This window comes from Sclerotinia sclerotiorum, genomic scaffold, assembly GCF_000146945.2.
Source record: "Sclerotinia sclerotiorum 1980 UF-70 scaffold_9 genomic scaffold, whole genome shotgun sequence".
Classification (NCBI taxonomy): Eukaryota; Fungi; Ascomycota; class Leotiomycetes; order Helotiales; family Sclerotiniaceae; genus Sclerotinia; species Sclerotinia sclerotiorum.
In genome coordinates, this window is record NW_001820827.1 from 254,531 (window position 1) to 269,118 (window position 14,588).

The 14,588-nt window shown below is 40.6% G+C and overlaps 9 protein-coding genes and 1 non-coding gene across 10 annotated transcripts; 6 read left to right on the top strand and 4 right to left on the bottom strand.

The window, feature by feature from the left end:
• Positions 1-1,176: 1,176 nt before the first annotated feature.
• SS1G_07025 (predicted protein) lies at positions 1,177-1,568 on the top strand (the record flags this gene model as incomplete). Its single annotated transcript, XM_001591529.1, has 2 exons — positions 1,177-1,215; positions 1,281-1,568. 2 exons carry the CDS (start codon positions 1,177-1,179, stop codon positions 1,566-1,568), a joined length of 327 nt encoding a protein of 108 aa, XP_001591579.1.
• A 487-nt stretch (positions 1,569-2,055) lies between these two features.
• On the bottom strand, positions 2,056-2,288 carry SS1G_07026 (predicted protein; the record flags this gene model as incomplete). The annotated part of the gene is made up of 3 exons (XM_001591530.1): positions 2,056-2,062; positions 2,114-2,136; positions 2,190-2,288. 3 exons carry the CDS (start codon positions 2,286-2,288, stop codon positions 2,056-2,058), a joined length of 129 nt encoding a protein of 42 aa, XP_001591580.1.
• Positions 2,289-2,853: 565 nt separating this feature from the next.
• Positions 2,854-3,563, top strand: SS1G_07027 (hypothetical protein; the record flags this gene model as incomplete). Its single annotated transcript, XM_001591531.1, has 4 exons — positions 2,854-2,987; positions 3,047-3,259; positions 3,317-3,335; positions 3,405-3,563. 4 exons carry the CDS (start codon positions 2,854-2,856, stop codon positions 3,561-3,563), a joined length of 525 nt encoding a protein of 174 aa, XP_001591581.1.
• A 495-nt stretch (positions 3,564-4,058) lies between these two features.
• On the bottom strand, positions 4,059-4,427 carry SS1G_07028 (predicted protein; the record flags this gene model as incomplete). Its single annotated transcript, XM_001591532.1, has 1 exon — positions 4,059-4,427. One exon carries the CDS (start codon positions 4,425-4,427, stop codon positions 4,059-4,061), a length of 369 nt encoding a protein of 122 aa, XP_001591582.1.
• A 297-nt stretch (positions 4,428-4,724) lies between these two features.
• On the bottom strand, positions 4,725-5,150 carry SS1G_07029 (predicted protein; the record flags this gene model as incomplete). The annotated part of the gene is made up of 1 exon (XM_001591533.1): positions 4,725-5,150. One exon carries the CDS (start codon positions 5,148-5,150, stop codon positions 4,725-4,727), a length of 426 nt encoding a protein of 141 aa, XP_001591583.1.
• A 582-nt stretch (positions 5,151-5,732) lies between these two features.
• Positions 5,733-6,206, top strand: SS1G_07030 (predicted protein; the record flags this gene model as incomplete). Its single annotated transcript, XM_001591534.1, has 1 exon — positions 5,733-6,206. The coding sequence occupies one exon, from the start codon at positions 5,733-5,735 to the stop codon at positions 6,204-6,206; it is 474 nt and encodes a 157-aa protein (XP_001591584.1).
• Positions 6,207-6,471: 265 nt separating this feature from the next.
• Positions 6,472-6,987, top strand: SS1G_07031 (predicted protein; the record flags this gene model as incomplete). Its single annotated transcript, XM_001591535.1, has 1 exon — positions 6,472-6,987. The coding sequence occupies one exon, from the start codon at positions 6,472-6,474 to the stop codon at positions 6,985-6,987; it is 516 nt and encodes a 171-aa protein (XP_001591585.1).
• Positions 6,988-7,853: 866 nt separating this feature from the next.
• SS1G_07032 (predicted protein) lies at positions 7,854-8,088 on the bottom strand (the record flags this gene model as incomplete). The annotated part of the gene is made up of 2 exons (XM_001591536.1): positions 7,854-7,964; positions 8,059-8,088. The coding sequence occupies 2 exons, from the start codon at positions 8,086-8,088 to the stop codon at positions 7,854-7,856; spliced, it is 141 nt and encodes a 46-aa protein (XP_001591586.1).
• A 600-nt stretch (positions 8,089-8,688) lies between these two features.
• Positions 8,689-8,800, top strand: SS1G_14679. Its single transcript has one exon. It is a non-coding gene; the product is annotated as a tRNA-Met (tRNA).
• A 3,355-nt stretch (positions 8,801-12,155) lies between these two features.
• On the top strand, positions 12,156-13,680 carry SS1G_07033 (hypothetical protein; the record flags this gene model as incomplete). The annotated part of the gene is made up of 5 exons (XM_001591537.1): positions 12,156-12,282; positions 12,330-12,497; positions 12,545-12,660; positions 12,710-12,990; positions 13,041-13,680. The coding sequence occupies 5 exons, from the start codon at positions 12,156-12,158 to the stop codon at positions 13,678-13,680; spliced, it is 1,332 nt and encodes a 443-aa protein (XP_001591587.1).
• Positions 13,681-14,588: the final 908 nt, after the last annotated feature.

Here is a 14,588-nt window from a genome sequence, read left to right on the forward strand (position 1 = left end):
GGTAAGATTTTTTGTTTGGATTCGGGGAGATAGAGGATTCTGGGTTGGGATTGCGATTGATGATGATGGGTTGATGATGCTTGGGTGTTTATCTAGATGAGTCTATATAAGATATAAGTGGATAGGAGTAGCCTAGTAAATGGTGGATGCGTGCATGATCTTCTTTTAGTGTGTACTATGTTGCTGTGGCTATGAAAATTTGAATAAGTGATATGGGAAAGAAGTAATTGATAGTTATTGCGCCTAGAATGGCAAAGCTTCAACAGTTTTGGTGGAATGATATGTTGGTAAGGAATGAAGAGTGAAGATTGTATTTCCTTTAAATAGAGCATATCGTGCTTTGAAACACCCTTCTTTCCCAAAAAAAATCCCGACTTGGTACCTGTTATCCTCAGCCCTTTTCCGATTTATAATAATTCTACATTACATATTACTTTTTATAAAAAGAATTATTCAAAAATGTTATTTAAAAATAAAATTTGAGATCTAAGATCTATAAAATTGATTTAGAATTTTAGAATTTAAATCATTGTTTGAGTTTTCTTTGTATTGTGGTGAGTGAGAGAGGGAGTGTATGAGTCAAGATCGGAGAGATGTGAAATATAAAGAGGGGGGAAGGGGGGTCTAAGGAGATTATTGTTTACTAGTTTACTGGTTTATTGGTATATTGAATAATAAGATATAGAGGATAGAGACGCTGTGCTGAAATGCTCGAGTTTTGAATTATATGTTTTGAGTTGTGTATGTTTTGGGTTATATATTTGTTATTTGTTAGTATAGGTGTGGATATTGATATTGATATTGATATTGATATTGATATTGATATTGATATTGATATTGATATTGATATTGATATTGATATTATGATGTGGTGTATTTATCACATCCAACCAAAACCCAATACTTGGATTTGTTATATTTCCCAAGTATTTCCCCATCCTTACTATAATAAGACTCTTATCATTAATCAGATTGCAGGAGATTTTTCTTCGCATTGCTTTGCCTATCTGATGTTAAGATTACATATACATGCGATGTAAGATTACTAACGAGAGTTTCTATTTGATGAAGGATACTTCCTCTCGGTCCTTCAATAGTAATTGTAAAGTATTTTCTCAGTAGCTGGAAATTCAACGAGCGCTTTTTGATATTCTACCGAATGCTCTTCTCTACTTTATGTTCTACGTATATATCAATCCGGAGGAGGAAATTAAGGTAGGCTTTGAAGAGATACTGTTGGGGAACTAAGTGAGTTTGGTATGAAAGGAGGAGGATTTTAGAGGAAAGGTGGTAGTAGGAAAGGTGGTAGTAGGAAAGGTGGTAGTAGGAAAGGTGGTAGTAGGAAAGGTGGTAGTAGGAAAGGTGGTAGTAGGAAAGGTGGTAGTAGGAAAGGTGGTAGTAGGAAAGGTGGTAGTAGGAAAGGTGGTAGTAGGAAAGGTGGTAGTAGGAAAGGTGGTAGTAGGAAAGGTGGTAGTAGGAAAGGTGGTAGTAGGAAAGGTGGTAGTAGGAAAGGTGGTAGTAGGAAAGGTGGTAGTAGGAACCGGATGGTAGCTGGAGATGGATGTTAGTGACGGAGTAAGAGATGTATTCGAATTTGGAAAGAGCTTTGTGAGGGAACGGAGGGAAGGTGTTGCCCAAAAGTGACGCCACCCTTGAGGAGTGGTTAATTGGGTTCATATAATCATTCTTCAGGTCAACAGAAGGACTTAGGATGAGAATTTTGAGTCTGATACCTTCGGAAGATGGATGTGTAGTTGCTTGATACTAAGGGAGACGAGGATGTGCTAAAATGTGCTATATTTATTGAGGTATGGCGACACTGAGACGGGAAGCAAAAGGAATATTGAATAGGATACGAGTTGGATGAGATAGTGTCTTTTGGAGGGAGTATCTTGAAGAGGCTTTATTGTATCTACCACCTCCAAGAGTTCTCAACCACCATCCGAATTTCCGCGAAAGAGATAGGAAGGAGCAAGTTTGGACGAGAAAATATGTCACTAAACACTATTAATATAGAACGCTTGGAGTTTGTATCTTAGTTGTTCAATGTATAGACTACGTGCTGTGCTCGTATCAGATGTAAGTCTCAAAATTAGTTTATAATGTAACTTACAGACAGGTGAGAGCTAAATCGGACTATGGGTATTAGAAAAACGGCGAAGTTCAATACGATGATGAGAAATACTGACATATGATGCGGAAAACATCTGTTCAAGGATTAATGATTTATTCCCATCTTCTAAAATCTTATAGATGATAAAGATAACAACGTTACTATCCAATGACATTGTGAAACCTAGTTCCTCCAAATCAGGTGACAGCTTACAAGACATTTTTATTTTTGAGAACGCCACCGCGGCGCCACCCGTTCTTGTAAGACCTCACTTAAGTACAACAAATCGGGCATACCGACCCCAGTTCATTTACCTTACCAAACCAAAAGTAGTAAAAATGACGATGCCGAGTCGAGAAAATATCCTGACAAATCACCTTGCAGCCCGTATATTTTCACTACTACGTTACCAACTATTAAATACCCGACCCACATTATGTATCTAGGGAACGTGCGCTCCTGTATGTATGCATCGTCGCTCCTGTTGAATCCTTCTGCTACACAACTTCGTATTTTAGGGCTTCGTATTGAGGAAAGGAGCGATGGCTTGGCACACATGTGAGCTGGAAAGAATACGGTGGGTCGTCATTGCTGTAACATTATCGTGAGGTTTCTCTTGCCGTTGAGCATCGTTGTGGTTTCAGTATAAAAATGAAGGCAGTACTCGACGAAACTTCTCATCATTGACTTTTCATCATCACTTCTCATCATCATCAAGCCCCCATCAGTTATCAGTCATCATGTATTTTTCAAAACTTCTCCTCTTTTCCGCTGGAGCCATAACTACAGGCCTCGCTCAACAATTCATGGTTCCTGCCCCATGGTATGTCCAAAAAATCAGCATTGGAAACATCAGACACGGCACCGGCGGCTTGTAAGTTCTTTTCCTCAAACCTAATAACTGATTACATTACTTCTGACATGAGAAAATAGCTGGTCATTCAACTTGATCGACACACCTACTCCAGCTCCTCAAGGTTTGAATGTATCATGCAGTTATACCTCTCAAACTACTTATATATTCGCACTCGATGGTTATCCAGTTGATGCACCATGCAGTGGTGATCCCAATGTGACTTTCAGTCTATACCCTGATGGCGATCATTTTACCTTCAATATCACGCATTTGTATGGAAATTGCGGAACGTAAGTTTGTGTCTGGTGTCCAAGTTCATGAAGCCGTAGACTAATACGTAATTATAGTGCGGATAGCCCAGCCCCTGTAAGCAAAATCAGTTCTTTGATTTCGCAAAAAACACTTTTGGAAAAGTACTGACTTGCTTTCTTGTAGTGCAACGACAATGGAACATGGCAATTCAGTTGGGATGACGTTAGGGGACAAGAGCAAGATGTCCAAAATAACTTTGGACAATCTGGAAGCTTCTATAGAGAAGGCATTTCCATGTATCCAAATCGGGCGATACCCAGCGAGAAGTGCGAGTTCTGTTGATTCAGTAGGAGGTTGATGACGCAGCGACAAGATGTTTTCTGTGCTATGGAAATATATAAAAACTGTTTTCGAAAACCGTTGAATTGAGGTTTTAGATGAAGTCTGCTGGAGTTGGTGAAGGCACAAATAGGGTTTAATAAGACTTATAATTGATAATCTGCTACCATTTGCTTTTTGAGTGCTTTGAGAGACCAGTAGCCGGAACAACATGTTCACAAACCTATGTTGGCTTCAGATGATTGACTGATTAGAGCAATAAAGCTCATGTATCATAGACTCACCTCGAAAGATGCATTCCGTACTGTATTGATGTCGGCTTGTGTTGGAGTAATAGTATATAATCACGAACTGTGTTCGGAACTTGGCTTCGCCATTTAGCAACTGTGCCTAATCGCCGCCAAATGAAATAAAAGCTTCCTTCATAGCCTCAACCTAATTTGTATTGGGAAATGGGAGTGAGATGGCGTTCTTATAACCAAAGACTATCGGAATGTATTACAAGGATTCCAATTGACCATGATACGCATTTGACACTCCACCACAACCTTCACAAGGGATGGATATACCAAATTGGCACTTTCCACAATCCATGCAATGCCAATCTCTCCAATCATTACATTCGTCACAAATGGGACAATGATCAGTACTGTGGGATTCCTCCCATGCACCAGAGCAAAAGGAGAAGAAATGCACGCCATCCTCAAGAAATGCCTTCTTGAATAATACCATCCGGATTGGTTTTCTTTGTGCCTCAGTCTTTGCCTTGAGCCACGTTTTTCCGAGCTCTTGTATTTCTTCATCAGACCCATCGTAGAATATGGATCCTTCTGGCTTATCATAATACTTCTTTTCATCAACTCCCATAATGGTACTTCGTAGCTCCTCCTGTGTATATGCGGAATCGAGGTCCAAATCTGGTCCTTGTGCTTTCATCCAGCTCGCGAAGCAATTTGTAGCGCGCAGCCTCTGCTCCCCGAAAAAGAGGGCAAGTTGGTTTAAATAATTGGCACATGAGGTACATTTGCAGTCTGGACCACAACTGAAGGAATTCTTAGAGCATTCGCATCGACCATTTGCGCAACCATCTTTACAAGAGCAGGAGAAAGATTCTGATATATCACGCCGTTTGAGCTAAGAATAATTAACAAGCGCCTCAGCATGTCATAAAAATAATTGTCTCCTTACTTCTGTGATCTTTCTGTTTCTTTTGGTCATCTCGTCCTCCGATGCTGACATATCATTATCACTTCCCTCGCGAGCATGATCGCCGGCAACATGATCCGGTTCAGAGTCAGATGCAGAATCAGGAGCAGGATCCGGTTCAGCGTCCGGTTCTGACAGGGTTTCATTTATTTTTGCGTGTTCCAAATCGACTACATGAGCTATTTCAGGATGAGAAACATATGCTTGAACAAGAATAGTACGGAGTTGTGATTCCTTCAAATCGTGAACCAGCTTATTCGCTCTGAACAATGCAGCCATTGATATTTGTGAATTTGAATCCTCCATGCCGAGCGCAGTCCTAGGAACTTTAGCAGATCGCTCTATTGATGGTGCTCCTGCCTTTCGTTTATTAGATAAAGACATTTTGAAATGCGGATGTCTTTTAGCAGATATATAGCAAAGTGTAGCTGCGGGCGAATGATCAAGAAGATTGTAGTTGATCCTTTGAGTAGATTCTGGAGATGTGGAAGACGCGTTTCGCATCTGTAGGGATGCGCGAGAGCACGAGGGTGGTCTGTGTAAAAATCTGTACGGTGACTAAGCTAACCTTTCAAAGAAGAGGGTCTTTGTGCTTCTCTTCGTTTGTCCATGATTAAACTGCATTTCAAGAACATTCGAAGCGATCTTCGAGATTACGATTGACACGGTGCTTGATTTCACGTAATATGTCACAATCCATTGATAGATTTATGATTATGAGTAGTTCTCATATTGTTTTCAGACATTAAGATGTTAGAAGAGGTAGAGAAGAAATAGCATTTCCAATTTCTGATCTATCACATCCTTTCATCTCACGCGTTCATGCGCGGGACGCGTTAAGTACTTGCTTTTCTTATACTTCCAGCTTGCCTATATCTCCTTTCGATTCTTTTGTCATTCATAATTGTTATTGTTTCCATTGTCTTTTCTTTTCATTGTATATTAAGTGTCCTTGCAATCATAGATATGAGTTCGAGTCAAGCCGAACATAGTCCTACTCATCCTGCAAAGAGACGCAAGTCTACGCATAATTCTGAGACCATTAAAAGTTTATTGATGGACTTCAAACCTTCACAATTACGCCAAGTTATTGAAATAGCATTGAGCAATGGGAATCTTACGAAATCCATACGCCATATTCATGCCCAATTACCTGGAAAGTCATCGCCCGAAAACCATTCCGAGCCATCAACCATGAATTCGGCGCCAGTTACAGACGAAATCATTGAGAGCATCGAGAAATCTCCATTGCCAAGAAGACATTTAAACCTCGTGCCAGAAACAAAGGAAACTCGACAACCACCATCGCAATCACTTTCAGCGAAAGTTAAGGAAGGTTTATCTGACAGTGCCACACAGTCTTTCGTTCACATACCCAAGAACGTTAGCGGCGGCAATCTGCCTACCCCGAGGAACTTCCAGGAGCCAAAAGAAGTATAATGTCCTGTCTTCAATTTTTAAAGATCTCAGCCTAACAAAATCGTGGCAGATACCTATGACCCCAGAGCCTTGGATGACTCCAGAGCCAGAAATTGACGCTCATTCATTACTTCCAGAACCCGAACTCTACGTTTGTCCACCACCAGTAATTGCAACCTGCAACTGCCGATCCGGATGTTCTTCCACTCGCTGCAAATGTTTCAAGTCAGGGCACGGGTGTTCTCCATCCCCATCCTCTGGCTGCAAATGCGAATCCTGCGTCAACATGCTCAACGATTTATCTTCTTTCTTTGGATCCCCCAAATCTTCCTACTTCAAGATCGCTGCTAGTCCCGACTTCCTGAAATGGATTCGGAAAGAGTCGAGGAATGGAAGATTTGACTTGATTTATCCGGACACGATTGAAGAATTAAGAAGTATGCTAATGGGTGTCAAATTCGGAGATACATCGTCCCCACCAAATTTCCCCGTTTTCTCGGGAAAACTTAGAGGGATAAGAAGGGCATGGATGAAGGCTAATATTACTGATGATGAAAGAGAAGATGTCAAGAAGGAGTTATTTAAAGAAGCTTTTGGGGTCATGGCGGAGCCGAAGAACGATTATTGGTGTTTTTGTAAGAATGAATGGAGGCAAACTATTCTTTGGGCGTTCTGCGCGAAATGCGATGAGTGTAGAGACACTCGAGAGTGGCATTGTGAAAAGTGTGGACATAGGAATATTGGGGAGAATTGTGAATGCAAGAGGGCTATCAAGCGAAAGAAGGGTGATCGGGGTCAGTAATAGGCCAGCGAATATCCTGCTGGCCATTTACGAGCGGGCAGTTTCTTTGCTCTTCGAATGTCGGGCAGGACGCCAATTCTAAGTTATAGAATCGTTTTTATGCGGTGGTAGAACGATATTTTCATCAGCAGCCTAATTTTACACGGACGACTATATTTTTGAACTCTTCGAATATATTTCTAGCTTCTATATATGTATTATCCACAAATTTAACCATGACGTTCAATATTTCAAAACGCGTACCAAAACTTCTAGATTATCAATGACATCTAATTCTAGATATTTCACCCGCGCCAGGTAAATGCTTTTCAAAAATGATTTTCATATGTTTCAGATGCGTTGTAATGTGCTCCAAGCCATCAGACAATGGATGATCATATTCTCTTTGTGAAGAAGGGCTTGGAGTGAGGGCTTGTGTAATGACTGACTGACCAGTCATGCGGTCGCTAAGTTAGTACTGGATATCTGAATTCAATGCTGTCTCGAAGAATCGATACGAGCACGATATCCAGCTTAAAGACCGGTCGTCAGTAATTGAGGTGAACTTATTTAGCCTTTGACTCGTTGTATGCTTTAGATCCGTCTCGTACTCCGGATATATCTCGAGTATTGAATGATTGATCTTTTGCTGTAGATTATAGTCCATTCTAAATATCGAGAGTGTCCATTCTATGTAAAACATTGAAACATTGAAGCTTCGTAAAAATCAAATATGACAAGTCCAACTTCAAGGAAGCCATTAAAATATTGTTTTTCTTCGTATTACGTTCATTGAGGACCTAGATAATTCAATTGAAAGATGGAGATTAAAAAATACACCCGCTAATTGGTAAAAGTACATTGCGTATGCTCCTTCCCTTCCTACTTCATTCCATCTCTCGCCAATTTTTCTTCGCTCTTTCCTTCTTCGGCGCAGTTTTTTTTTTCTTAACTTCTTCACGTTCCCTTCGATGGACGCAAGATAATTCAAAAATATTCTGAACATTGTAAGTCTGGAGATTTATCAATGATACTCATCAATGACCATTTACCATTTCATTTACAAACCACAAGACAATAAATAGCACTTACGTGGGCAACACCGATCCGAACCATAGTCATATTCGATGTTCTTTCAATCCTTATGTACATACAACATAAGACTTACGCTGTGTATATGAGCCCATAAGGAGGTATAGGCTGACCATCTGCCCATTGAACATCTTTACTAACATTTCCATGTAGGTATTGGTGGAGCCTTCCCCTTCCTTGTGAAGAAGAGCATCACTCAGCGGACTTCACTCAAATCCTCTATCTCATGATACAGTGAAAGCTTTCAAACTTTGGAACAGCTTTCTTTCCCGGACATATAGATATTACATGTTGCAGGATAAGAAGAGGAACAGAAATGTGTGCTGGGCTGGGCTGGGCCGGGCCGGACCGGGCTGGCGTTACCTCAGCCCGGAGACTTACAACAACCTGAGATAGGAATATGAGACCAACGCATTCACCAAATCAGATGCGAAGAATTTTCTTTTGTTGTTGTTGAACTACCTACCTAGTAGTAGGTGCTCAAGTCTCTTGAATCACTGAATCGGCCTTATTTAATTCTATTTCTGCCCGAGCTACCCCACATATCGGATATATGCGGAGAATATCCCAAACCAAATAACAATACTTAAACAAATTCTTGCAGCCCACACTCATCAATAACAAAGACAAGTCTTCGTGGCTCAGTTGGTTAGAGCGTTGGTCTCATATTCTTATATGAGGTGGTTGTTAACAATCCACTTTAGCCATCCAAAGGTCGTGAGTTCGAGTCTCACCGAGGACATTTGTTATTTTTGAACTTTCGATACACTTTCCTTTTTAAGGGAATAAAACGTTGCCCAAGGGCTACATTTGATGGATGGATGGTTTTGTTTGGTGTTTGATGTGATGGTGCAAGCTATTTATTGGTGACGGACGAAGGTGAACAAAGAGAGGGCTTTCAGCTCCCGTACATCATGCGAAATCAGGAAGAGAGTATTATTGATGTGGCTGTTTAACTAACTGGTCGAGGGGATATATTGTTTTTCGATGTTTTGGAACTGTTGAACATGGAAAGGAGATAGATATGTGACTGGAGTCATTCATCATTTTATGGATGCAATGGGAAGGATGGGTTTTTCAATCACAAAACCATGCTTACTTACACCATACGCAACACAACACCCGACATTTACATGCCATCATTATCCAAATAAATAATCATCAATGGTATTGATGATTATAGGTCTAGGTCTCGATTTTCTTTTTTCTTTTGAACACAAACCCCCCAAATAAACGGCATTGATGGACAGACAAGCAAAGACAAGCAGGACTTTAGGTTTGAGATTGAGTCTGAATTCTGGGATGTTTGGATCGATCATGTTTTATAAAAAAAAGAAGATCATTAGACATGAGAAAGTTGTGATGAATGGGTACAGAGTGGAATAATGTCTAGGATAATGTTTAGAGTAGATTTGATGATGTTGGTGGTTAGTTGGTAGGTGTTGTTTGGTTCGTGATAGTTGGTAGGTTGGATGATCTGTTTTACTATTGGGAGCAGCAGTTTTTATTGAAATTTGGCTTCGAGATCGTGGATAATGCTAATAATGGCCGTACAAAAATAGGTTCTGGAGTAGGTTACCCCTTTTTTTCGTTTGGTCGTTGAGAATACGAAAAGCCTCTTTTTCAATCAGGAATCGCGTAGTGTTATCGACATTACGACAACCCGCAGACACATCCCTTCAAATCTCAGGTTTTGGGTGGAGAATTGGGTAAAGATGAAACGTCTCCCCGCGGATCTGGAATTGTGGATGGTTGATATGGGTAATTATTGTGACTCGTGAGTCGTGAGGGAAAAGATTGATATTAGATATTTCAGGGGCTGTTAATCAAGATCGGCTTACTGTAAATATCTGGATAATGTCTAACTGGACGTAAGTGTTTCATGAGAGGTGTCAAGTTTAGATGGACCGATTAGGAATGATATGTATTATGTTTTGATTCAACGATATTAGTTCTGGTGGGTGATAGTTGGTGTATTTAGTCGTTGAGGCTTATATCAAACACGAAACTTTAGTGGAATCCGGTGTGGATGGACGAGCGCATGTAGAGTCCAGATTGATAGACAGGTTTTGAGTATAAGGCTTGTGGTTTGAGGTTAGACCGTATATTACTGCGCCCCTTTCCGCGTAACGCTTTCAGGAAGGAAAATAGACCGAGTTTGGGTGGTGAGTTTGGTGATAGTGACGGTGAGTGAGCGTGGGAATGGATTTTCCTGGTGTGGTATGATTAGAGGTGGAAGACAATATTTTAACCATAGGGTTAAATTTTTATAATGTTCTAAGCAAAAGCCAAAAATTGTTCATGTGTGGATAATACGAGGAGGTATGTATACGTATGATATTCGTGATTGTTCTTTTTAAGTTTTCATATTCCGTACATTCCGTACCTATTCGAGTTGTAAAAGAATTCTCCGTTTTATGGAAAAATAATGAACGATTTGGTGATTCTTTTGAGTTAATCTTCAAGGGGAAACCAAAACCAGCATAGCTAGCAAATAAATGCAACTCGGGTGTCTCGTACTCGAGTAGAAGATCTTTGGAACGATTGGCGAATACTTCTAGTGATAAGGAACTAATTTATAGAGCGTCGCATCGGACAACATATTTTAGTGCTTCCGACATGAGCTAAATTATAATTTAGATGTCAATTAAGGTTTCAGGGGCATGCAATCAGTGGGATTGATAGGTTGACTAGAAATGCATCAGAAAATGGTCGACACGAGATGTGGCTTGTTGCTTGTTACTTGTGGGATGAAGAAGAAACTTGATCAAAATGCGTCTGGTGAGGGTTTGAAAATTGGTCGATAGAAGGGAATTCATTGGCCTCGAAAGAGTATCGTTGGTTGTTGTAGACGGGTACTTACTTCGAGTAAGTTTTCTCCTATTCTCCTATTCTCCCAACTTTTGTGTTGGTTCCACCCATCTTCTTATGATCATCCCCGTCTTCATATTTCATTTCACTTCGTTCATTCGAATTCATTTCCCTCTATTCTCTAATCTCTCTATCTTACCTTCTCATACTCCATACTCAATCTCAATAAACAAGCTTTTCATGATTCGCATCATAATTCGCATAGCCAATATCATTTCATTATTTCTTCCCATGAATAGGAAACAAATACGATACAACCGATCCAATCATTCAAATTACGAATAAATTAATCAATTTAATGATTCAACCAATCAATTAACTCATTCATTGCCTAATACCTTCCTCTAGCTACTCGGATTCATCAATTAGGTTGTCCCGTGCCTCTTACCATTTTCGATATTGTAACTGAAGGAGAGATCGATTTATCATTTCTTCTCACCCAAAATCATATCAATATCATCCATTTCATCACACAACAACCAAATAACATTCTTTTGGTTCGTTCCAGAACATTGAAGGCTTACTGCTAAGGATCCCGACTTATCAGTTACCAAACACACTCTTTTCCTATCAGTGCAAGAGTGCGACCATTCATAAAGCTTATTCCGTCAACTCCTCCTACAGTCATTCGACCACTTTCCTGGAAAGGTTCAACCAAGTATCCCGGTTTTGATACTGCATACACAGTACATATACGGTACCTACTGTATGTAGTACTGCATCTCCCCACTCTTCCCAACCTCTTCATCCAAGCTATTCTCAATTTCTCCGACCTTGATAACAACATATCTAAGAAACAAGGATCTGGGAAGATACTCTCAGATATCTCTCCATCCGCAAATCAACCAATAAGCGTTTCATTCTTCTCCCCAGGATTTTACCCTTTTTGAATCGTTCAGAGTTTGGAGAATTAACTTTACGCAATCCAACCCTCAATTCGCCTTCCAGTTCCGATTTCGTTATTTGATTCGGTCAGGACACTTTCTACATCTCTTCCTAAATTCCACCACTGCCTCTGTTCTATCACCACCAGAGAACATTGAGAAACCTCTCGATTATACTTGGATAAATATAACAATTTGGCGGCTTAGAATAGACTTTCTTTGTTGTTAATACATCAACAATTGAAAATACTCAGGAACCTTCCTTTGATTCCGGACAATCCACCTACTGCAACATCTACGAATAACGCTAAGAACAATTCAACCCTTGAATAAACCGCCAAGATGAATGTCGGCAAGAAGTTTGGCAGAGTCAAGCAATGGGCGGGAGAGAAAATGGGCCAGGAGTCCAAGACGGAAGTTTCTGATGAATTCAAGTCTTTGGAGACAGAAATGCAATTGAGACATGAGGGTACGTCTGCCAAAAAGTTATATACAAGTTATACTAACATCTGCCAGGAATGGAAAAGTTACAAAAGTCCATGACTGTTTATGTTAAATCGCTCTCGAAACGAAATGAAGGAGATGACAAAGAAAAGATGTTACCAGGCGCGTTTATGGGTCAGACCATGATACATCATGGAGAGGATTTTGAACCGGACTCCGAATTTGGAAACTGTCTTATTGGTAGGTAGATTTCGAAGGTATTAAGAAAATAGCTAATAGAATTACAGCTATGGGTAGAGCAAATGAAAGAATTTCGCGACAACAGGATACATATGTTGTGGAAGCCACCTCCACATGGTTGGAATCTTTGGAGAGATCTTTAGCTCAGATGAAGGAATATCAGGTTTGTATAAATTCCCGCTGTCTCAATGGGTGATGGCTAATTTGTAAAGTCTGCCAGAAAGAAGCTCGAACAAAGACGATTAGCTTACGATGCCTCCCTTTCAAAGATGCAGAAGGCGAAGAGAGAAGATTTCAGGGTCGAGGAAGAACTTAGATCACAAAAGGCAAAATATGAAGAATCCAGTGAGGACGTTTACAGACGAATGCAGGATATCAAAGAGGCAGAGGCGGATAGTGTTCAAGATTTGGGAGCGTTTTTGGAGGCCGAGCTTGAATATTATGACCGTTGCCGTGAAGAACTTTTGAAATTGAAGAGGGAATGGCCTGCTGCGTAAGTTATTGTTGATATACGCGATAATTCCCGAGCTGACATGATATTAGACGCGGATCGGCGGTACAGCAGCCACGTCAGCCTAGACGCCCCGAAGGACGACCTCGTTCAAACACAGCTCATTCATACAGTGAGAGATATTCCACGTATGAAGAACCTGCCTCAGAGCTAGAGCCTCCACGTCCATCTATCCGATCTAACACTCCTCGTGTCAACACAACTCGAGTGGCATCAACCTCTGGACTTGGTAGAATGGAGGAATATTCCCCTCCAAGTTCCCCACAACGTCCATCGATTGGTCGATCTTCCACATTCCAAGGCCCGACGACTCATTACCGTGAATCTCAAACTTCAAATCGTCTAAATTCAATCCCCTCTGCATCAGACGCTGGTTCTTTACGCGTAAATCTTCGCCCAACTGCTCGTACCAGTATTACCTCCGGGGATGTGTTCAATGATCCATCTGATGATTCGACTCTTAATAGTAATAGTCCAGATAGATCATACGGTGCGCGTTCTGTTAGTCCAGCTACCAGTCATGGTAGCAGGGGAAGTCGATCGGCTAGTATATCGGCAGCAAATGCAAGAAGGGCACCACCTCCACCTCCTAGCAGAACCAAGAAACCAGCTCCTCCTCCACCAGTGAAGAGAGCAGAAATTAGTTCTGTTAGTGTTAATGGTCGTTACTAAAGGATTCCCTTTCTTTTGTTTGAGCGGTTTTCCTAGCGATAGTACATATAACTAAATTCATCGCCCATATTTCGGACGATTACGTTCTCTACTTTATTGCACATACAAACAATTTTTTTCGTTTCGTTTCCTTTTGTTTCTTTGCGCGTCTGATCCAGGGTCAGGAGGAAGGCCATTCATAAAGTTGGGGTCAAAGTTTAGGAAGTAAATAATACCATGGTAGTTCAGGGTTATTCAAATTGATTACGGTCTTCTTTTTTCTGGTTTCTTTTGGTGAATAGGGCTAGTTTATTTTGTTTGAAGGAAGAAAGTGCCTTTAACTTGTTAATTATTGATTGTGGTAGGAGAATTTACGGAGATGTGAAATTGGGTATGTGGAATTGACATGCCTGAGGTATTCATACACGTACAAAGCAAGATAGAAAAATTGGAGGTGTGTGGGTTAAATTAGGTGGATGAGGAGATGGCGAAAAGACGGTACTTAGCTAGATGTTGTAGTTTATGGATCGGATCGATTTTTTTATCATTTTTCTTGGTTACTTGTTTTTTTCTTTTTTGGCGATTTGGGGTTTGGGATTCGCGATGTGTTGTGCTGTGATGTGATATAATGTGGTTTTGAGTGTGATGAGATGTGATGAGATGAGATTATTTGAGTAGGTACTGACTGGTTGGTGTGCTGGGTGATTTGTTGTCGTGTTTTATTTTGAGGTTTGTTTTTGGGCTTTGAGGTAAGAATGATTGAGATTGATATAGAGGGTTTTGTAGAGATTTGGTGGAGATGAGGGATGGGACATGGAGGAGTAGAGATTTAGGTTTGGGGATTGGGGGAGGGTGTATGTGGATTTTTGGATTTTTGCGTTTTTGGGTTTTGGGATATTGGTGGTTTGGGATATTGGGGGGATATTTGA